General features: G+C 40.5%; 2 protein-coding genes across 6 annotated transcripts in view; one reads left to right on the plus strand and one right to left on the minus strand.

Annotated features, from left to right (window-relative positions):
• The first annotated feature begins 1,565 nt into the window (after nucleotides 1-1,565).
• ankrd33bb (ankyrin repeat domain 33Bb) lies at nucleotides 1,566-9,937 on the plus strand. The gene is made up of 5 exons (XM_068701757.1): nucleotides 1,566-2,060; nucleotides 5,207-5,336; nucleotides 8,711-8,851; nucleotides 9,021-9,184; nucleotides 9,287-9,937. Exons 1-5 carry the CDS (start codon nucleotides 1,566-1,568, stop codon nucleotides 9,935-9,937), a joined length of 1,581 nt encoding a protein of 526 aa, XP_068557858.1.
• A 6,037-nt stretch (nucleotides 9,938-15,974) lies between these two features.
• The window catches only part of ctnnd2b (catenin (cadherin-associated protein), delta 2b), a 168,947-nt gene continuing 160,527 nt past the window's right edge, over nucleotides 15,975-24,394 (minus strand). For all 5 annotated transcript variants that reach the window (XM_068738059.1, XM_068738058.1, XM_068738056.1 and 2 more), the window contains 3 exons: nucleotides 22,038-22,166; nucleotides 21,015-21,091; nucleotides 15,975-18,801 (listed from right to left, as the gene is read on the minus strand). In XM_068738059.1, coding sequence (XP_068594160.1) covers nucleotides 18,538-18,801; nucleotides 21,015-21,091; nucleotides 22,038-22,166 — 470 coding nt within the window. In that variant the 3' untranslated portion in view covers nucleotides 15,975-18,537. The remainder of the gene's footprint in view (nucleotides 18,802-21,014; nucleotides 21,092-22,037; nucleotides 22,167-24,394) is intronic.

Here is a 24,394-nt window from a genome sequence, read left to right on the forward strand (position 1 = left end):
CATCTACTCTCTGGCACAGCTGACTACTTTGAACAGGATTCAGACCTGGGCCAAAAAAAACAACAACTTGCAAATAAGGATTTTACCTCGCTTTAAGTACTAGAGTTGGGCAAAGATCTTTGAATTTTCTTGTCTTAATTTGTAAACCATAAAAATAAAACATGTAAAATATAAACGGTGGTTATTACTTGCTTCCATATGTGGTGAGAGCAATGTCAGTTTCTGCTTAACCTACCTTCTGTTATGCACTTTAATACACATTCTTACTGTAGAGTATTCTACATTGCCTAACTGATTCTAAAAGTAATTTATTAATCAAAAGGGATCCATGTCACCTATTGGTGATTGGATTAGCATTGCACTCAACGAAAAGTATGCCTGAGACACTGATGAAGGTGGCAGTAGGGCCTGAACTCTCTCCCACTACCCTGTTCACGAATTAGGTCACAAGGTTGTTAAATCAAATTTAAACTGGCAGGTTGACTTGACCTTTTGCACTGATGACATGTATTCTCTAATAAGGACATCTCGGTCAGACAAAGGTTGTAAATGAGTGGTGGTGTAAACCCTGGCATGGATGTTCTGGTATGTGTTGCATTTACTTTGCATAATCTCTGTGTTTAGGGCATTTAATGTTTTGTAAAAAGAACACACTGGCTCACTAGCATATTCTTTTTAGTTTTCCCTGTGTAGAACATCTACAGATATTAAGACAAGTCTTTTAAAAGTTAAGACATTCTCTCCTTGCCTGTACCATTACACTTTATTGTATTAACAGAAAACATTAAAAGCGTCCTGTCACTGGCGAGGGGAACATGACACAACAGCTAAAGCTAGAGAGAGAGAGAGAGAGCGACTAAAGGGATTACTGTGGCTCAGTTCTAGAGAGTTTCTCTCATCCAATTGCCAGCCATCATCAAAGGAAGCTCAACGTGTTTCCATGGGGAAGCACAATTAGTTGCCGTCATTGGTGGCCGTTTGTGTTTCCAGCCAAGACGGCTGCCTGTTCTACTCTCCAGAGGAAAACTTTAGCTTTAACTTCTCATCAAGACTTCAAGAATTCAAGCTGCCCGTCTGGGCTCTGAAGCCACGATTAGGAGATTTGATGGACGAGGCTTTTGTTGCCATCGGGAAGGATCATGACTTTTCCACAATTTGTAACTCATGGAACCTCTTGGGCTTGACAAACTACACTTCTTTTTATTTTTTAATTGTGACTGACAGAAAATGTGACACTTACCAATCCAGAGCAACTTCCTCAGAACATGCATATGATCAAACCTTTTTTAAATGACATTGTCTTGTGGGGTTCTGGATAATGCTAATCTCTATGGCATCCCGAGAAGATTTATTCGACAATGACAAGAGGATTGGGACCGTAAGTGATGATCTCAGGTCTCCTTTGTGACCTCTGCTGAACCTTATCTCTTGCTAAACCTAACTGAGACGGAAACAAACAGCCTGGCCTTATTCAACGTATTGTAGCAGGCTCTTGGTCTTCCTAGCATTGTCCTGGCACCTCACAAGAATTAAAAAAAAAAGTGGGACGGCAGGGAAAGGTTTAAATGGTGTTAATAACAGAGGAACAAAGTGAAGGTTTAAAGGTTCTGGAGAATGGAGTGTCCGGAGGCGTGGGACTGGGTGAGATTCCGTTTAAGACTAATAAAGTGGTTATGGATAAACCTTCCATGTCCATCACCAATGTTGATGAAAATGGCGATGAGTATGAGGTGTCGGGAGAGGATGATAACGAGGAGAGTGAAGTTGATTACAGGCCAAACTATTGGGAGGATGAGGACGACATCTACCAGGAGTTCGAGGAGTTGGACTTCGAGTCCCTGCCGGATCGCTCGGACACGCAGAGCATTCTTTCGGACGATTCTTTCTATCCCCCTGACAATTCAGTTGCGTCCGACATGTACCGCTCGCCGAGCCCCGACAGCCCCAAGCACATTTCATTCTTTAAGGCCTGCTGCAACAACAACGCCATCATCGTCAAGATTATGATTAGACAAGGAGTGACCGTAGAGGAAGTGAAAGAGACGGATCGAAACAGAAGAGTAGGTGTCTGGGTTTTATGCATTTTAATGCAATTTCTGATTTTCTGCTGACTTGAAAATGTGTCATTTTGTTTACATTTTCCCCAATTGAAACCAAAAGAATCCCAATGTTTTTCCATAATAAAGGGTTATAATGCTGTACATGGTGTTTCAGAACCATAATCAGCCTTAAAAAGGACTGCACCAGTGTAAGTTTTAGCTATATAAATCTTCAGAGTTCGAGGGTTTCAATGTATTTAAGTTAAAGTTAGTTTAAGTGCAGAATAATTGTAATAGTCTACACAGTGTCAATTTGAAACAATAGCATAACTTTGACCAAAATTTTAGCAGACTTACCATTCACTACGGTAGATTACACAACTCAAGAATCAGTCAGTTGGTTATCATACTGCGTGGAAATGAATGGAAACCAATGGCTGCTTCGGCAGGTAAAAATCAATTTACTACAAAGTTCTTACAAAGTGCTGTATGTGTTGTGCAAAATACCTGTTATGAAAGGTACTCACAATTCTAGGCAAACAGCTTAAAACACACAAACTGGTCCCTTGATTATAAATTTAGATCAGATTTCATCAATTTAGTTGTCAGAGTCTCCCATTTTCCTTTGAGTCCATGTCCAGCTGATCTGAATGTCCAGTATCAGTGCTGCAACACTATTGATCATGGTGCAAGCAACCCACTGCCCCTCAGAAAGAGAGATCATGACACTCCAGTTTAAAGTCTGGTTCAAAACAGTATTGTAGAGATGATTGTAAAAGGTTACACCTGCAGTTCAGAGTAGGGAGCTGTTGTGTCATCTGCGAAGATCATGTTATTCAAAATCATAATGATAGTGTACTTTGATATGGGTGCCGTCGCTGTTTCCCAGCATGCATATGACCTGTTCTAAGTACATGTGCCTGCAATGTTGATTGGACACTCAGTAGATGTTCCGCTTTGTAAGCTGTTAAATGTTATGTCCACAGCTTAGAAGCATCAGTCAGAACTCTTTGAGATTCTGTGAGTTCAGTTCAGCAAACAATAATATATGAATTTCTTTCATGTTTATGATATAGTATATACTCCAATAATTCATCATGTTAAGGCCAACAACTGAGATGTGTTGTGGTATGTAACACAAACGTACAAAAGAAAAGCACGATTACACTAAGTGAACTTGGCTGTTCCTCTCACCGGCAGTCCCATTAGGGTTTTGTGGTCAGGCCAGCTGGTCCTGGTGCAGCTCCTGACCCTATGGCTGAGGGTCAAATCCTGAAGGAAGGTTCAGAGCAGTTGGTTAATCTTAAGGTGACAGATGGGGAGTGCAAACTGCACAGAGACAGCGTTGAGCAGCAGCTTGCCATCAGAGCTCAGCTTCTGAAGGGCTCCCTAAGACAGTGACCTGAGAACCTGGGAAGACATACTGTGTGCAGAGTTGGAAACAGACAGAGAAGGATTGTCATGGAGTAGTGCAACAGTAATGTTGCTCAAGACACCTTGGAGACCCAGCATGTTCCCATGGAAATGTGCATGGTGGGACATTTACTATTGGGATTATATTGAGGCACACAATTATTCATGACTTTCAACTTCCCTGACTGTAAGATTTGCCTTTTCACACCAGCAGTTTGACTTCCTGTTCGGTGGAGACTGTGGCTCCGAGTAGAGCGGGTCGTCCTTCCATCAGAGACTCGGCGCTTTGATCCCAGTGTCGATGTGTCAGTGGGCAAGACACTTAACCCCAAATTGCTACCATAGACTGTACCTGCAGCATACGAATGAGTGTGAATGGTAAATTAGAGTCCTGATGGGAAGGTGGCACCTTGCGTGGTAGCCCCTGCCATCAGAGTATGAATGGCAGTGATTGGGTGAATGATGACATGTAGTGTAAAAGTACTTTAAGTGGTCAGAAGACTAGAAAAGTGCTGTAGAAGTAAAAATCCATTTACCATTTGTTCAGGACAGTCACACTCTCTCTTTTTTCTCACCTTAAAGACAAAACCATGTCAGTCTCACAATCTAAATGTTCCTCTTTATCTGCATTGAAATTAAGTTCTTGTTGTCTTCTCCCATAAAGACATAATTATTCTACAACTGTACGTTTTTAGGTGCTTTATTACTACTTAGAAGAAGCAGGTAGTAGGTAGGTAAAGCATAATTTATTACTTGTCACTTGGTACTACAGTGGGAACAAAAAATGTGGCTCATGAAACTATTTGTATGGTGGACTTTTATTTACTTGCATTGTATGATTTATTTATTTTTAAGATTTTTAAGATTGGTACATTTGAATGGTTGCTCTGTTCACTTTAGCATGTCAGCAGTCCAGTGTTTCTCTCTTTGGAGAACAGATGGTGTCTGTTAAAAAGACTTAATTTTACAGAAGAACTCTCTAATCTAACTTTGACCTATTGTACTTACCGTAGCTCTGAGTCACACCTGGTATTAACATGTGATCTGTGACTGGATACATTATCTGGATAATGATATCCAATCCACGCACCACCACCAGATGTGGTCTGGTGGATCTGATCACGTTCCAATCACAATGTGTTCTAGGTACATGAACACTTTGAATTAACACGTGTTATTCCTTATCCAGACAGTATATCCACATACAGACCACATGGGATGATACAGTGGTGCTCCCTTTAAGTTAAAATAAGCAGTTCAGATAATGTGGTTGGGTTGTGTCCTCAGGGAGGCCTGAAGACCTTAACATGGCATATACTAATTGCTCAATACAACCTAATTTACTTTCACTGGTCTTTATCTGCCCTTGCTACATAATACTCATCCTACAGTGTGTCTAACTCTTGCAGATCGAATGTCTTTCCTCACATTCTGTCACACCACCGGCTGGTTAGAGTCTGCATGCACATCAGTATTATAATCTATATAGTCTGTCACCCGTCCTTTTTGTTAGACTCAGACTCACTATCTGTCTGTCACATACTGTGAAAAACACCCTTTTACCTTGCTTGTAGGCAGCATGACTGATGAGCCTTATTTCTTTTTTATGAGAAAAATGTTCTCCTGTGAGAAAATATGGCTATGAATCCACAAATGTGCTTCCCAGTAGCCCCAAGGAGCCATTTTGGTGTTTTTAGAAGCAAAAGTAAAATCAGAAGAAGAAAATCAAGCACTCTTGTCTTTTTGTGTTTCAGTCAGGTCTGATTGTGGCGTGCTACCATGGTTACATGGACGTGGTCATGGCCCTTTCTCAGTGCCCGTATCTTGATGTTAACTGGCAGGACAATGAGGGCAACACCGCTCTTATTATTGCAGCACAAGCAGGTAAATACACACCTCAGACCTTTGAATTACAGGATTGTTAGTGCAAGTATTTTGTAAAATGTTTCTTTTCAGGCCGAAGGACTGTGTACAGACTGCACTTGATTGAGATTTGTCCTGTTTGTTTAGTTAAAGAAATAGTTAAACATTTCGGGAAATACATGTATTTGCTTTCTTGTCAAGAGAAGATTGATTCCACTTGGTACGGTAAATATGACGCTACCACCAGGAACCGGCTAATGTAGCTTAGCACTAAGATGGGAGGTTATCTGCCAAACTATTTAACTATTTCTTGGTCAGCATTGTCCAACCCACTTTAGATGAAACCACGCTCACTTCCGTATGACGAAAGCCTGACACACTGTGCTGTGATTGGCTGGTACTCGTTGACACGGTGCGTCCCTGTGATAAACATACCCATGCTTTGACAAGAGCGTGGGCTTTCTTCATACAGAAGTAGGCGTAGTTGGAAAAATACATATGCGGACGGGACATCAGTTTTCCCCGTCTACACCTGTATAATTGTGCCAATTCATTAATTATATTACTTGTAAAATAAATTAATTTATACATTTACAATGTAATATTTATGGCAGTGTTTTGCTGACAAAAACATTTGTTTCTTGTTGTGAACATTATCTTATTTTCACAAGGTCCCTCTCTCATTATACCGAAATATTTTCACGTAATCATCTCAAAACTTTCTCGTTATTACTAGATACCAAATTATTAATGTAATACGTTCTTGCTATGTCACAATATCGAAGTATCTCAATAAAACACACTTTCCTCGTTATAAGGCAATAATAATTAAATTGTTATAGAAAAAAAAGAAAAAAGAGAAAAATACCCAGTAAGGGTAGGGCAATGTGGCAATGACTGGTTTAAGGTTTGATGGAGTTTTATTATTATTATATTAACATTTCATACCTCATCAGGAGGCATGGTTGTTAGTTTGTGCGTTCAGGCAGGTCACCAAATGATGATGTCTTTAAAGCAACTTAATGGAAACCATTATTTTTTACAACTTGAGTTATTTTGAAATTCAAGTAGTTATTTTGATGAGTACAAGGTCATACCTGTTATAACCGACGGGCGGTACCCCAAAAATAAAACTCATTCAAAAAACTGTAGTTTGCCTTTAATCACAATACTCTTGTAGCTGAAGAGAAATGTAATGTGCAGTGATGCTCTAATTGTTACTTATTGATATGATCTCGCTTCAAATGACAATCTTCTCCGATTAAAAAAGAAAGACCTGTGCCAGACAAGCATAAACTTCGACCAGCCTCGTACATAAATATCAATTTAGAATTTAAGCATTGAGTAAGTATCAACCCAGTCTAAACTAATGGAATCATCGTTGCAAGTAGCCCATCTATTTGAGTGAGACAGATTCATACCGACATGCTGACTTTGACAGGGATCCAGAAAAAGATTTAGCAGAGATGGTAGAGAGCTTATTGAGTTTCCCCATCGTTCTCCTCAGTTTCGCACAATGTGGAACAGTTTCATAATTAGCGTTCCTCAATAGAATCTAAGACTAAAAAATCCTCTGGATATGGCTGTCCAGACGCAGATTACATGACCAAACATGAAGCCCAACTTGTGTATTCATAAACCTATTAATATCCTTTTTACCTTATGTAATATTCCCAAAAATCTCCCAGTGAGACATGTTACCTTGTATGTTTCGCCCCCCCTACAAAGTTTTGGTGCATACTTTACGGTGGCAGACATTTTGTTGCAGAATTGAGAATTGAGTTTCATAATTAAAGGCACTCATTATATTATGAGGTCTGGTGCTTCCAGTTGCCAGAATCGCTGTAAGTTTGGCATTAGAAAGCCCTACTTCTACAGTTATGCAGCCGCTTGTATCAGGCGGGAGTGCCGTGGCCTCTCATCTGCTAACGATGACGAATGGCTCTCTGTGTCCTGTGATGAATGGCTGCAGACTACCCTTCATTTTCTGCTTCGTTAAAAGAAGTATCGATCCCCTTTTCATGACAAAGTACTCTGCAACACCTCAGGGGGAACAGGTGACCAAGACCGCGGGTCCACACGACTGCGACGGAGTGGTCGAATACACGAGGAGAAAAACTCCTCTTAAAGCCCTTCACTGAAAGTAGAAAGTGTCTAGACATGTATTGGGAAATAAACCCAGGTCCTCTGAGGTGAACTGCCAGTATTAACCATCCACAGCCTTTAATGGATTCTTGTTGCGTGCGAAAACTCTGCATTCTGCTCCCTTCGAGGAATTTCAGGAGATCAGGCTGTCTTGTTAGTCTGGATTTAGACGGGATTTACTCATTAGCATCCCATCAGCAACAATGAAGTGACTTGTTCGATCCACAGAGTGGCTGACAATATATCATGGATGTTTAAAGACAACTGGATAGAGCATAAGATTCCTATGAAAGTTACTTAGCGGCGCATGAACAAAATAAATAATTTAGAAACATTTAGAAGAAAGTACCCAGATCTTCCATCGATCCAGGTTCATTCACATGAACGGAGGAAGGAAAATAACTCTGGATTTGGCCACGTTGCATTTTACAACTGTATAGTTACAGACTGTTACAGACATGGCTATGGAAAAAAAGTTTTTTTTATATCCAATGGCATCACAAATAATGGACCTATTAGTTGAAATTCCACAGTTTGGCCACAATATGAAAATGTACTTCAAAGCCCGGCGCTCTTCCTGGGGGCTTGTAAAATATAAGCTTGAAATCAGTTTGCAACTTAACCACAAAATTGTTGACTTTTTCACTAAAATAGGATACAAACACTAAATAGGACACTAAATAAATGCAAGACATTTGTTTGCATGCATATTTACATGTAAAACAATTCATGCTGTCAAATTGTAGTTTGTGCTGTTGAATTAATGCATTTAGCCTTTCAAATATATTACTTTTGTCCTCTTGAATCAGTCATTCATGTGTATGGATTAACAGACCATGTTGTTAAGACATATATATCATTTTAACTTGTGCTTCAAAGAGATGGTAGAGATAATGCAATATTGTTTTCCATACAAAATCAAAACAAAACTGCATTAAACCCAAATGTGTCATTAGGCTACAGAGAGTGGGCCAGTATACAACATCTGATGTAGCATCACAAGTGTATACAGTAACAAATGAATGCATGAATGTGATTATGACAATACTAATTTGAAGGAATTAGCCTACCCAAACACCATTCCTACAGCCATGCTAGCAGCTCTGTGAGGCTGCATGGCTGTACAGTAGTGAGTTTGGAATGTAAAAAAGACAAAAAGGCAGTATGGTGCATAACAAAAGAAGCTTTGCTAGTGCCAAAGTAAAAACTAGTGTGTATAACACACACCTGTGTCTCTCTCTGGTCTGCAGGTCACGCGTTCATCTTAAACTACCTACTCAACTACTTTCCCGGGATGGACATCGAGAGGAGGAACTGTCACGGTTTCACAGCTTTGATGAAGGCTGCCATGCAAGGCCGGGCCGAGTGTGTCAGGGCTCTCATGCTGGCTGGTAACACACATGCGATTTAATGATTAAGTTCAATGGACCTCTCGATAATGATACTAAGCGTTACGTGTATAAGATGTTTGTATCGGGGAAGAGAGCTCCTTTGATGCGCTGGTGATAAGCGTAGAGCTGATTACGGCACTGATTACAGATTAACTCCTAATGTTTCCAGGAGGTGATATCCAGGCACGGGACAGCGCCCGCCGTCTGACGCCCAGGGATTGGGCTCTCTTCACTGGTCGATACGAGACGGCCAATCTGATGCATCACCTGATGTCCAAGCCTTGTGCTGAGCAGTTCTGTGACTCCTTCTCCCTGGAGTGGCCCCCGTTGGAGGTTAATAAATTCATCATGGCTACAGTCCTACTATTGAATGCACTACATAACGCTTCAAACTAGAGATTCCCTTAAACTATAACGTTTGGTCTTCTTGTGCAGGAGCTGGTGGCCCAGGCCCATGAGCCAAAGTCCTGCCGGAGGCGTTTGACCAACTTCCTGTCCTGCTGCTCATATAGGATTTACATGGACAACAGGGTAAACCCCGTGGATGATGGCGTTTTTGACCACATGGTCCAAATTACCACTGCCATCTCCAGCCCGGTCATCGCTACGGCTTGCCACACAGTGTGCCCGGGCAGCCCGCCGTGCATTGGGAAGCGTCGCCAGGCCGTGCAGGAGATCCTGAGGAGGCAGCGGGTGTCGGAGCTGAAGCGCCTGGGCCCGGACAGACTGAACCACTACAAGAGATTCTTCCAGAACTCGCGGGTCCTACTCATCCCCAAGGCGAGGGATCGGAGGGCCAGCCTGCAGACTCAGCTGCTGAGCGACGTGGCCACGGTGGCCATGAGGCGAGCAAGCCTCCTGCCTCTGAACATGCTGAGGAGGAGCAGCGTGCGGCCGGGCATCGTGGTGCCCAAGGTGAGGCTCTGCAAAGCCCCGGCTCCGAGCTTCATACCGGAGAAACTCAAACGGAGCAGTGATCACAACCAGCTCCAGATCCCCAAGTGGAACTACAAGATGAAGAGGATAGAGAGGAGGCAGGAGGAGGAGGAGAGAAGACGATTGTTACCTCTGATAAGGAGGAGATGAGGGGAGAAGGGGAGTACCACTGTATGTTCACATTATCTCAGAAAGCAGGACATGACTTCAAATTCACTAAGCTTTGCAAAGTCTTGTTGGAAAGACCATGACAACGCAGTGTTGCAGTACTAGAAAAAAAACTTTTTATTTTTGTTTGCCGAGATTACAGACATTGTTGGATTTGTTGCCTTGTTTCTCCTTGAGTTTAGATGCTTCATTCGGGAGGGCGTAATTTATGGTGCAATGTGGGCAATAATGGAATTATCCAATGTAGAATTTGTAATTTGTAAAATTAAAGGATGCTAAAACATTCAGTGACACGTGGCAAAAGAACAAAAGAAGATTAACTTTGGTATGCTTCAAAAGAAGTGCTCGTCTGAAGCAGATTCCCGGCTTGGAACATTTTCTATCGGGCCGCAAAAACAAGGGAGCAGAAAGAGGAAAGATTAGGGAGAAAAACAGTAACAGAAGAGAGGCAGAGATTACAAAAGGGATGGTAAAGGGTGGAGGAAGACAAAGACAAAAAAGAAACAGCAACAGTACGAGAGGTCATGCTGGCTTGGGATGATCAAGTAAAAGATACACGATACAAAATGTAGAACAAAGCAGAAAAAACATTTGCCAAAGAGGAATACCAAGAAGGGAGGGGTTAGCCAGTCGGCGGGATTGCAGGATGAAGAGAGGAGCTCCGACACGGCCGAATGGAGATTGGTGGCTGGCTGCTAGCATGAAGGCATGCAGGGATGAAGCCAAGAAAACATCATACACTGATACATAGTCCAACAGGTATTTGCAAGGAGGAAAAGGGGAGGGGGCGGCGCTGAGCTGAGGAGCCAGCTCACACAGGCTTTGTGAGGGCTTTATGGTAGAAAGGCAGAGCCAAAAATAAACAGCTTAGTGCTAGACTGTGGCTTGTTGGCTCCCAAAATAAATCACATGAGATGGGCCATGACTGTGGGTATCCCCTGCTCTGTGAGAAATGGAGGGCCACCGTAACACTCATTAGCTGCGCAAGTAGCCCACGTGTCTATTCAAATTTTGCATTGAAGTGGCTGTAATGAAAAAAGGTCTTTGAAGGGGCTTTTTTACTTAACACAGATAAATATTGCTGCAAATTGTGAGTAAGGAAAATATGGCGTTTTTAGTGTGTAAATATCAGGCGGCAACCTCCGGCTCTGTTGAGTGAAGCCGATGTGGAAGTGTCTTAAAACTTGCATTCTTTCTACTGGCCAGCAGGGGGCGACTGGTTGCAAAAATAAGTCTGATTGTATAGAAGTCTATGAGAAAATGACCCTACTTCTTACTTGATGTATTAGTTTCAAGTCTTCTTCAATACAGCATGATGTTCATTTAGTAAATGATGGTCCATTTATAGTCAAATAGACCATAAAGCGGTATGCTTGAGGACGGGCTTACTGTGATTGACAGGTCGCTGCCGCTAACAGAGCCGACTCCGCCACAGTACAAATATGATAACTTCCGATCATCGGTTGCAAAAAAACAACAACACGGCGACGACCGTATTCCAAGATGGCGACGGTGAAATCAACGAACACGAGGCTTCAATACAGCAGTCACCAATGACGTCACGATGACTACGTCCACTTCTTATCTACAGTCTATAGTAAAAACCCTATGATATATTATATTTACCACCCTCTAGTGGCAACCACTGGGAATTGGAACAAAACTGTTGAAAAACATTGGACTTTTGACCCGTTCGTCTCTGGGACTGAAATGGTCTGGACCATGGGGATCTGTAGTGGACTGGAGACTGTTAAGGTCTTGCTCCATGGATTCCTTTCATGTTCCTGCCAAAAAAAACACAAGACAAAACTTTTATCATCGTTTGCACCAAGATGGAGGCTGATGGAGGATCTTGCTGTAATGGCATTCAAATGCATTGATGGCTCAATGTTGCAATTCATTTATTTAAATACATAGTTCAATAGAAGGTGGAATACAAAAAGGGAAAAGGAAAACTATGCCAAATTCACTGGATTGAAACTGTTGATGGCCTAAATACGTGTCACACCATCACTGGCAGATGAGGAAATACGGCATATACATTCGTACTTGAATGTTGATATGGATCTCATTTTTTGTACTTTCATTTGATTGTGTATAATTATGTATACCTTTCCTTTCTTTAAGAATACTGATATACATTTTACCAACTGAAAGCTAAACTACAACAAAGGGTCTTATAGGTCAATTTAATGCAATTTCTTTGTCATTAGGGGAGAAATTCAAAGGATATTCTCGCATAAAATTTTGACGAAGCCTCTAATTGTGTGATATCTTTTTTTTTTCTTTATTCCAAACAAGGTTTATCTAATTTAATGATGGCATGCAAGACACTTGTTTTGCTTTGAGGCTGCACAACTGAAAGACTGACTTTCATATAACTGCAGCAGTTGTCCTTATATACGTTTTATTCCTACAAAGCTGTTCCAGTTCATGACTTAAGTGCGACCTTCACAGGGACCTTTTTCACAGGAAGACATTTTGACATGTCACAGTGTGGAAAAAAACACCTATTTTAACCATAGGTGTCCTGCAGATACATAGCTGTGGTGAAGCAAAAGATGCCTACCTCTCATTTCTGGAGATGAGACCCTACGCCTCACGTGTAATGAAAAAGGAAGAAGAAAAAGAAGATAAAATCATTGCCTGTGGTGATCTATCAGCACAGAGCCATTCAGAACAGGCCTCGGAGACTAAAATGGCCGCCACCCTGACCTGTGGTGCAGTTTGTCTAAAGAAACACTAGAGGGCAATCATGACTATTTTAGATGCAAATATACTAAACTGCACTCACAGAGAGGGAAGAGATGATCTCATTAGTGGCCTTGCCGTTGAATCAAAAAGGATCTTCTGTTTCCTCTGTTGTGAAGCACTAGAAAGCTCTCAGTGGCCCCCTGCATGAGAGGTTGCATCATCCAGTGGTTCCACCTAAGATGTGGGACGTTTTCATACAATCTTTGTCCAATTCTTGTCACTTAAGTATGCTATTAGGGTATAGAAATTAATTTTGCAATGACCCCTGCTTAAAAAAGGACAGGGCTGTAATACTTGAGCCCAGTCTCACAATATTTCTATTATCTTGATCTCCGTCTCCCAGTGGGTGTTTTCACTCAAAATGTGTCTTGGTCTTTGGTCTCTAGCAAGTGCAGTTGCTTTCTTTGTTTGCCCTTCCTGCCCAGTCGCTTGCTGGTCTTGTAGCACACTGGTAAGGCGTTTCTGGATGCACAATCCTTTCATTTAAAAGTGCAAGGTAATGCTTTTTTGATTTTTATAAATGTGTCTGCCATAACAACTATGCTTAGACTTGTTGTTTTATGCACACATGTATGCACAGGGATGAGACTTTCAGAGTTAGCTTGTAACCTTAATTGTGATCACAATTTTATGAAATAATGCAGTGTTAATAAACTTTCTACTGACCAGCAGGGGGCGATTTCTCTGGTTGCAAAAAGAAGTCTAATTCTATAGAAGTCTATGAGAAAATGACCCACTTGATTCATTCCCTCAGTAAACATTGTAAACATGAGTTTATGGTTTCAATCTCTAGTTTCAAGTCTTCTTCAATGCAGCATGATGTTCATTTAGTAAATGACGGTCCATTTAGAGTCAAATAAAATACAGTTGTCCGCATTTTCGAACTCTTTACAGTGTGTTTTCAGTTCATGAAAGTTATCGTTATTGGTGGCTTAAAATGTCTTATTCAGTGTTGGGTTGTACTTAGCTCCTCCCTCTCGTGTCACTTCTGGTTGCATTAAAAACAAGATGGTTGAATGCATGTTGTGTTCAAGTACCCATACATACTATTCAGTATGCAAGAAAAATATTTATTATGTGCCAATATATAGTTTGCCAAATGCAGTATGACAAAAAAAGAAAAAAAAAGGATGTTTTACTACACCCAGCACATTTTAGCAGTATACTAACTAGAATGCTTTTTTGGCTATTTCTGACCCACAATAGGCTCGTTCGAGATAAACTGCGCCTCACCTGTTCAGTAGTATGGCAGATGTCTATAATAGTTGGTGTGCTGATAGTTATGGATGGATGCCCATATATAGATTGACATGTCAGCAGCAGTAACTTCGAGATCTTGTAGTAATAGTGTGTCCAGTATTCTGTGTGATTTGGATGCTTGCTCTCACCTGGGCATGTGGTAGGTTGCAGTTAAGGTGGAGGCCCAGGCTCGTTCCAGATGAACTGGAAAGTAGACGAGAGCAGGCGACAGCAGCAGGGGGCGGTGACAAAAAAATGCGGTGAAGTCGGGACAGCTTCAAAGAACAAACAGGAAGTCAAAGAAACAGTTACTTCCTGTTAGATCCGATCTGTAGGCTACTAGTAGTTTACAGACCTCGTTCGGATTTATTCATATATGTTTGTGAATGTATATTTATGTGGAAATGCTCGTGTATCTGTATTGTATGTTATCCTTTGTTCTTTTTATGTCTGCCTGTGAAACACTTTGCTGCTCGTTTTGATATGTGTTGTATAAATAAGCTTTATTATTATCAATCACACAAGATATGTTTTTAAATTAAACCTTTGTCCCACACCATGAAACTAATAGCCAACAATCGAGCATTAAATGCTACAATTATACAAAAATTTAGGATTTTTACAAAACGTGTTGTTTGTTGTCAAATCTTCGAGCCAATCAGCTCTTTGATCTGGCGACAGCCAGGCGTTTCCCATCATGCATTGGGTCATGCGGTCGGTGGAGAGCACCTGCAACAACAAACACCACGTTTAGTAAAAAATGGAAATTTTCTATGTAATTGTAATATTTAATGCTCGATTGTTGGTTTTTAGTCATATGTTGTGCAATGAAGGTTTAATCTGTTAACAAACATATATTCTGTGGTTGAATTCATAATTATTATTATCTATATTAATTAATTAATTAATATTATTGAAACCACAGCAATTGCAAAGTGCTTTCCAAGGCAGAAGAATGAAGAATAAATGAAAGAATACACACATTGTATATATTTGTAATGAAATATCAATAAATGTGAACGTGGTCTGCAAACTACAAATAGTCTACAAATTGGATCTAACGATGTAACTATTTCGGTGACTTCCTATGTATTCATTGAAGATGGCTGGAAACGGTCCGTCATTTTCTTCAGTTTAAATTCAGTTTCATTCAAATTCCCAGGCTTCGTTTTTGCCAGAAGTTTCTTTTTGCATTGACCCAGTCAATATCACATTGTTGTTCATGCACTGGTCAACTTTTGAGCTGAACTTTTGTCCTATTTTGCTTCCACAACATCTCTTCTTTCAGACTAGTGGAAAGAAAACGTCCAAAATACACATTTAGCTGTTTATTTTACTACTTTGTCTACTTCGTCCGTACATTTCTCCTAGAGTCAAAAGTAAGGATTAGATAATGCCTCTTTTGTATTTTTAAACATACAATTTCAGAAAACTAATAAAGAAAAAATATTGTCTTAATTAATGTGAGTAATCAATTATTACTTGTTACCCTATTCATCTGTAGTGTCTTCAAAATGTATGTAATGTTACAACACATATCTTCAATGGACAGTTCAAGTCTAAATCAAAAATACATATTTTTCCTCTTACCTGTAGTACTAGTTATCAATTTAGATTGTTTTGAATATTCACAGACTGCTCTTAAAAAGGTCTGTGGATTAGAGACATTGCTGTTGAGTTTTCAAAACTTATTGGGCAATAAAGTCCAAATATTTTGGAGAGAAGGCAGACATCTCTAAGCAGATATCTCTTAAACTAGGCAACTCACACCAAAACAATCCACAGGTAAGAGGAGAAATATGTATTCATGATTTTGGGGTGAACTGTCCATTTAAAGGTGGTTTTATCAAAATGAGTATTCTCTCAGACTCTACGCCAGAAAATCTCCACTTCAGTAGCATGTACATACACCAAACTTTCCCCTTTCTTTCCTAACTATATGCTGAACTAGAATCAGTGTCACCACACTGAAAAAATACCACAAAGACACTTTTTCTGGCAACAGAACAAACGACTCCCAAAAAGGTTTCTTAGATGGTCCGTTTATATTTTTTTGGAGCAGTTGCAATCTGTTTGAGGCAATAGAAAGTTTCACAATTCTCTTTTCAAAACACGTTTGGTCTAGCAACAAAAAGTGTACCGACGTTATACCTCCACACAGGTCTCGTAGTCAGGTTTTACTGCCTAAGGATCACAGGGACGTACAGAACGTTGTCAGTTTCCATATGCTCGCTTACTGTTCTTCATCCAGTGTTTTTGTGGGGACAGTTGCATTATGAGTCGTTTTTCCAAGCGTTAGAAGATGACCTCTAGGACTTCTAAACAGCAGTGAGTAGGGAGAACCAGGGTCTGTTGTCGTGTTTTACAATTTAGCTCTCACGTACAAAGCAAATAAAAAAATTAAATAAAATCACCATTTAGTTTCAGATTTACTGACGACAAATACTCATGCATTCATGGGTGCAATTGTTCCGCTATGTAGCATAATGAGACCAATTATTCAGAAATGGGTTGTTTTTTTTCATGCATGGGAAATACAAGAATCCAACTTGTGATTGTTGTCTGTCATGTGGCCGATAATCAATAGTTTGTTATTGATATACGAAGGGGAATGAAAGTTTTTGTGCACGGTTAAAAATACAGACATGTTGGAAATACTTCTCATGGACGTAGCACCTTTTTTTTTGGACTGCTTTAGTGACAACGTGGATCCCTGGGCCCTGGTCTACTCTACTCCACATAGCAACAACATTACTACACAAAGTCGACAATTTAGTGTGTTGACCAGAAATTAAAATGTGAACAAAATTCCTACATGTAGCTGTTTTTTTTTTCTTTTTCTTTTACAAGTATTGTTTCCCATAATGTTGCTGCTATAAGTGACATCCACATCTGCACATAAAAAGTATATATTTATATTTATATAATATATATCCATACTCTATTAACAGTTTTGTCTACCATGAAGTTAGAATTGTCACCCATCTCTCAGAAAAGATTTTTTTTTTTTGTACTTCAAACATTGATTATTTTACAACACAGAAATAAACTAATTTTGTACAACTTTGGAGGAAGCGTTGCTCCGCCCGGTCACAGTCCTTCCGTGATTTTCTTTAACCTTTTTTTTTTCGTTTGTTTTCTTTTTACGTTTTCTCCCCAGTCCCAGTGCAGTTAAGACAGGTTTCATCCCAGTAAAACACAGTTTAGAAAAAAACCAAAGCATTTACAAACTGGCATCACTAGAACCGCAAGAATGTTTGGCTGAGAGCCAGAACTTGGACCCTTTAACACGCCCCTACTCCCCCCCCCCCCCAAAATCCCCCCGCCTGCCTTCTTCAGCTGAGGGGAAGTAACCCTTGTTTGGCACGGAAATATACACAATGAGCACAGTTCACTCAAAGGAGGAGCTTATGGGAACAAAAAGGAGATTTGAGGTGTTAATGTGGACCGCCAAAAAAACCATAAACTAGCTTAAAAAAGATGAGAGTTTTGTCAAGGAAAAAAAGGCAGCTCAACTGTTTGAGATGGCCATTCTGTAGGGCAGTTAAAGGAGCACCGTGACCTACCAGAATTGATGCTTCAAATACCCAATTCATATCTGATATTTCAACAAATGCCTTGACATCAGTCTGTAGCTGTAATATAAGTTTTGAAAGAGTGCAGGGATTGTGTGTGTCTTTCTGTGTGTGTGTTTAAGGTGGGGGATAGTTAGTGAGGAAGTAAAGTTGACCCAATGGCGAAAAAGGCCTGACATGACACAGAAAATAGTGCAATGTACAGTACACAATGCTTCTCGGTAAATGTACAGTGTACATCAAATACTATACAACCAGAATTGAGAATTAAAAAAGTAGAAACACAATAAAAGAAAGAAAAAAACTTTTACAAATGAGCAGTCCAGAGGCGTTCTTCGCCCAGAGGAGGATACATCACGCTGGAGCCATAGAGAGAAACAAAGATTTGTGTGACAGACGTCCTACATGTCCTACAGCTCTGCTTCTTGTGCTTCACATTACTAAAAGCCATGTTGCTATACCACATATTTACAGGTTTTTCTCCCGGGTACTCTCACACGTTCCATTTTGCAATCCAAAAAAAAACATTTTCCACTCTTGAGTCCACTGACTTATTTTCCTCTTTTCATTGTCCTTCTTCACCTCAATACATTCTTCCATCTTTCCCCTCTATGTCCTCTTTCGTTGTGTCCGTCCGTTACGTTCTGTATCTGGAGGCCTTCGAGTGCAGGAGGTCTTTCTATTCTGCTGAACTTTCTAGCAGTTGTTGATCACAAACTAAACACAGAAAGAAAACGTGTCTGTCAGTTTTGGTGGTGGTGTGCATGCACATGCATGGCCGCTCCTCCGTCCGCTTCTGTTCCTCCTTTGTCCCCTCTCACTCCTCACTGAGATGTCTCTGAGAAGAATGTAATGTCTTAAGATTTCCTCCTGCACTCCATCCTCCCCATCCGTCGTCCTGCTATCTAGGGAGGGAAAGGAACTGTCCTCTCATTTTCTCTACTCCTCTTCTTAAACTACCCACTTCACCATCCATCCATCCATCCTCTCCTCCTCCTCCACCCTCATCTCCCCTTAGACCCAGGAGTCTGGTGAGGCTGGATAGTGGCTGGTCTCGTAGTTGAGCTCGCTGTAGGGCCGTGAGGCGGAGTAGAAGTCTACGTAGTTGCCGGTGGACTTGAGGCCCTGCAGGTGCATGTTGAGGTCACCCTGCGGGGGGCGCCCTCCCGCGTGAACCTGGTTCTCGTAGAAGGCTTGGTCCTCGTAGTTGACGCTGTCGGGCGGGGGAGGGTTTTGGAAAGGAGGGTAGGGCTCTGAAGGCAGGCCTTGAGAGGAGATCTGTGAAAAGAAAAGCAAAGATCCTTATTGAGAGAAAAGCAGGATTATGATAGGCTAATTCCAAACCCAATTTGTCAAATACCAACGCTTGGTCAGTGGCCCTCCGTGTCTGATACTGACGCACTAAGGGTACCCTTAATCATCTGTACGAGACACACCGGGCTTTCAACATGGGCTGTCCTTGACCAAAGGACTAACACTCGACTAACACTCTGGTCGTCTCATCGATTTGTTGATTTAATCGACAGAAGCATTTTCCTCTCGAAGACTCACACAAAAGCACCACTCTAAATTGTGTGTTTACCAGAGATGTGCAAAGCTTGGAAATACATTATTCAGCATGAAAACAGCATAAAAAGGACTAATCGAATAAGAAGTGGCAGCCTACAGTTGCTGTCAACAGTACTCCCTCGTTTGTTCGTGCAAATAACATTTTAATTTGGGGACAATGATGTGGCTGGATAGCTAGCTATTCTTGTTGTTGAACATACTATCAAGTTAAATTCATTGTTTGGCAACTGTACGCATTATTATTGACTATTCTTGCAAGCATAATGTTAGCTTTATGCTAGCATTACGTTAATCTAGATTTTGTGAAAATATTAATATTGATTTGGGGACAGTGACATGGCTGGATAGCTAGCCTGTCTTGTTGTTAAGCAAGTCAAATTATATATACTGTTTTTCCATTCCTAATTTTATTGACTTTGACTCTTGCTAGCATTATGTTTCTGAGAATGTACTGGTCCAAACCATCATGTCTTTAGGCCTATGCACAAGTATTCTTAGCTGACCAAGCTTTCACACAATTTAAGCATTTAGAGATAATGCACTCCAAAGTATAAAAATGGCCAAATCTTTTATATATCACACCTAACAATGATAGACATCTGCTAGCTAGCATGACTCGTGGAAATTCCAGTGACTAATGACAGCTAGCAGCAGTACAAATGCTAAACCTGACTACAGTTCAGCACAGGCCCAAAACTCAGCCCCAAACCCAAGTCTTTAGGACCTTCCTTAACTGAACCCAACTGGTACGCTAAATTTGAGACCCGAAACTTAACCCAAACGCAATATTTCCTTCATCCCTGACCGTAAGCTTTCAAGGCTAATCAAAAGCTTTGGCTACACTTAGTCTCCTTTTTCACTGGGCATTGCAAATCTTCTTGCAGTACATAACACACACTACAATTGGCACATTCAGAGAAAGAGATACATTTAAAATCAACCAAAGCCCTAGAACAGCTTTAGTTAGAAATTACTTGTGTGTTAACAAGACCATTAACAGGTGTATGAGCATGGAAGCCCTCTAGTGCAAAAACACATTAAATGAGATGCCTGCAATGTCTATAAATGCATGTCTTACATGGAACTTTGTCAATAGAGCTGAAATAAAGGTTTCCAGTTTATCAGATGTGAATATTTTCTGGTTTTCTTAGACTTCTGGGATAGAAGACCAAACAGCTATAATTTCAACATGTCAACTTGGGAATTCTGGGAAATATTTTTCACTATGTATCTGTCAATACAGGAACCAACAAGTATTTATTAGCCCCATGGGATGATCAAAACAAACTCTGTGCACATGTTGGTGAAATAATATGATGCATTTCTCTTTAAAAACCATCAGTCTCCCATCTGCAGCAAGCGTCAATTAGCAGTAATGATTTTGCGATCGGCCTGTTGGTTAAAGTGTTTTTAGCTAGCTAGCAAAGTAGTATCTACACACAAAGTGGATTACATTTGTGTGCATTGCCATATGTTTAAAAGTAAAACCATCACACCGAGGTTGTGATGGATGATCAGAAAGGCTTTTACTGGCAACATTGCAGAATTGAATGCCACACCTTGACAGCAATTTCTTCCTGTATTCCTATAATAAATGACAAGATTTTTTTTACCCTCGTTATATTTTTACCCAATTAAATTCCCATATACAAAGAGGACTAGTTTTGTTGCGATATTTTGTTTTCATCTGGAACTTATTAAGGTGTTTCTATACAGCATTTCCTTCTCTTAAAGGTGATGTGAGTCACCTAGAGACATTTGAAGCTTATTTAAATGACAGCTAGCAGTGGCAGTGAATACTTTGAGGTATTTGAGCTTGCAGTTACTTGTCTCAATGCAGAGACAAGAGTGCTTTGTGGCCACATTTAAAGGGCTATAACAGTGGTCACATTTTGTAAACACGGAGAAGTGAATTGTCATACCTGGTTATACTTTAGGTCATCAGTGGGCGACACATATGCTCCTCTGTGCAGCGTGGAAGACCCACTGGAGATTTGACCTGCAGAGACAGAGAGGATGAGGATGTGACTGCCTGCTCTGAAACCATTTATTCAGGTATTACTGTCGGAGGAGGCAGAGGAGTGTGGGTAAGGCTGTCAGCGTTATCAGCTGGCTGTGACGCGTTTTTCATTAAGAATAAGAATCAAAATGACAGTGAGCGAGGATAATTAAGGAGAGCATGGAGCTCAGTGTTTCCCTGCTGTCGTGTGGAAAACGTTCTGCAGAGATAACATAATAAAACACAGAAACCTTACAGTAGACTCTGTTTAGCTTACAAACACTCACAGTACTTGATGTATGTTCATATCACTAACAAAAGTTATCTTGAATGATATAGTTTGACATTTTAGGAAACATGCTTCCTTGCTTCCAGTCAGAGGAGACGATTGATACCATTCTCATGTCTGTGCTGAATACTGTACTGCCGGAAGGTGATTAGCTTAGCTTAGCACAAAGACGGGAAACGAGCAAACAGCAAGTCTGTCCCAATGTAATGAAATCCACCTCCCTGTTTCATTTGCACAAAAAAAACAAAAAACAATATATATACATACAGTATGTATACTTTATGTTTTCAATTTCAATTTGTCATTTTAACACTTTCTCTGTGTATTACATAAACAACCCACATATAAATGGTTAATTGGTGAATTTTAGAGGTGCTAGTAGGCTAGCTGTTTCCCCCTTGTTTCCAGGCTATATACTAAGCTAAGCTAAGTATCTTCTCATATTGTTGTACTGATACTGCGTGAGAATGGCACTGATGTACTCATCTAACTCTCTGCATGAAAACAAAGACACGCTTTTCTCAAAATGTTGAAGTGTTTCTTGAATACTGTAAAACCGATATCCACATGTGGTTCACATTTATTCCAAAGTAGAGCTGAAAAACACATTAGCATTATGGGAAAATGTGTCAGACGTGCAGTGTGTGGAACTCCTACCCATCATGGCATCTTTCCGGGACGTGTGTTCGCCCTTGTTGCCATGGTAACTGGCATTGCCAGTCGACTCGTAGTCTGCCTTCCTCTCCTTCAGCGCCATCATTTCCCTGGGGGAAGCAGGGGCACTCGCTGCACACAAACACACACAAACAAACAAACGGGGGACGTCTGAGACCTTCACCATCATAAACACATTATCAATACTCTTTTGGATTCAGAAGGGCGGAGGCTAACAGGAGGGACAACCACTCACATCACACTCTGCAGGTCCTTTCATGGCAGAAAGGTCAGACTAAGTGTGAGTGTTGATTCTGAATATTTCCTATAATCGTCACCCTGAAATGAGTCGGAAACGGATGCACCGTGTGCTGTTTGTGGGTATATTCTTCACAAATCTGGCTCTTTGACCAGGTTGTGATTTCAAAGAGGTAAATATTGAGTCATCCCTCCCCCCTGCATCTGCTTTACTCTTGCCTCTGTCTTCTCTTTCTTTCTTTCTTTCTTCCTGTCTGTCTGGCTGCAGGCCACCCTCTCTCCACACATATTTACTACAGGGACAGATTTTTATCTCACACTCCTACTGGCCTCTGTCTGTCTTTGAATTACCCACCCAAAAAGTATCTTAATTGTAATAATAAATGCTGGACTGACAGGGGAGACGGTGGGATCAGTGGCAATGATAATGAGTTAGATGTGGTTAGCCATGTTGGAGGAAACCTGGCTATTGATTTAGTGCCATATGGTTCAGCAGCATTTCCTCTAATATTCAAATCCTAATCAACAGCCCTCCACACGAAGGCTGCTGGCTACGTGCAGCCTGCCAGTCTCTTTGTGTGGCTGCATCTGTGGCTTTGTCTCTCTTCTGTTTAACACTTTTAGCATTGATCCACACACTCATCAATGCTCTGGTAATAATATCACGGGTCTATCGTGATATCGGCACCTCTTTACGGCCAATTATCAAAAGGTTTCTTTTGTATGTGAAGGATTGCCACAACAGTGAAATCACACAAATGACTGGATGTAAACTGAGAAACTAAATTAAAAGTATCATGAGATATGATGTAAACAATGAAACTTGTCTGGTAAAATATTTATTGCAGAACTGACACTATATCCTCTTAATAGACACAACAAATAACTTCCTCTATTGTTATTTGAGATAAGATATCGAGCTGACACTGACTGAAATAGCTGGATTGAGTATCTGCTAACGGTGCCAATGTATTCAATTCAGTTTTTATACTGTATACATTATATACTGGAATATGAATTACTGGTGATGCAGCATTAAAAAGGTTTACAGTTGAATTGCAATTTCTTTTAATTTTGAAGATGTCTTTTTTACAAAGTTGCTGGTGTTCGACTAATTATTTTAATAACATACAATTCAGTTAATTTATATCTATTTGTTACATTTAGTTTTAACAAGTTAGAAAAGCAATGTTTAAATCAACCCTGATGTTACCTCACGCATAAAAGAATGATCCCATGCACTTCCACACAGTGAGGCATAACGATGATTCATTTATCATTGGTATCGGATCAGTATACGGTATAGGCCGATACACAAAGCCCAGGTAATAATCGGGACTGAAAAAGTCGGATCAGTGAATCCCTATCTTTTATATATCCCTGATGTATTTTAAATACTAGCAAGCTGACTAGGTTGGGGGCCGGTATCCTTTCTGTGAAACTTCCAACACAGCACGAGTCTGCGTGTAAGATTAATGTAAAAGCGACAGCAGGGCAAAATAGAACATGAAAGAGAAGTTAAAAGCACATTGTGTTCGCTTAATTAAGAGAAATGCAACAAATGTATCCCTCCATTATCATCTCATAAAGAAGAAAACGTCAGTCTGATAAACCACTACAGACACAGAAATGAGTCAGTGTTGAGTTATTGAGGAGATTCCTCTCATGTTGGAAGGGTCTATAAAAATGTTATTAAGTGAAGAAGAGAAGGCAAGCTTCCCTCGCACTCACGACGGTCGTTAATGGAGGATTCGGTGGCAAAATAACAATGCATTCTAATGGCAGCCTGTGAGAAAATGTAAAAACTATCTGCTTCCTGCATTGTAGCGCTTTCAGTAACAGCCCTGATTTTTCTTGAGTAGCGTCATTTACATAAATGACACCCGTGTCTGACAGGAAGCCATTACTTTAACACACAGATGACACCAGCAATGTAACGTGTTCCATGATTGGAAAGGGGAGTGAAACATTTTGATCACGTACCACACATGGACACATGGAAGTTGTTAGTTGGCTCTGGCTTCACTGGACATTGTCCCATCGTCAGTTTCAGAGGGTTTAAGACACAACCAAGAATCAAGCTCATGGGGAAAACACTTTTC

The sequence above is a fragment of the Cebidichthys violaceus genome, unplaced genomic scaffold, assembly GCF_023349555.1.
Source record: "Cebidichthys violaceus isolate CVI_PGR_0920_01 unplaced genomic scaffold, fCebVio1.0.p SCAF_8, whole genome shotgun sequence".
In the NCBI taxonomy this organism is placed as follows: Eukaryota; Metazoa; Chordata; class Actinopteri; order Perciformes; family Stichaeidae; genus Cebidichthys; species Cebidichthys violaceus.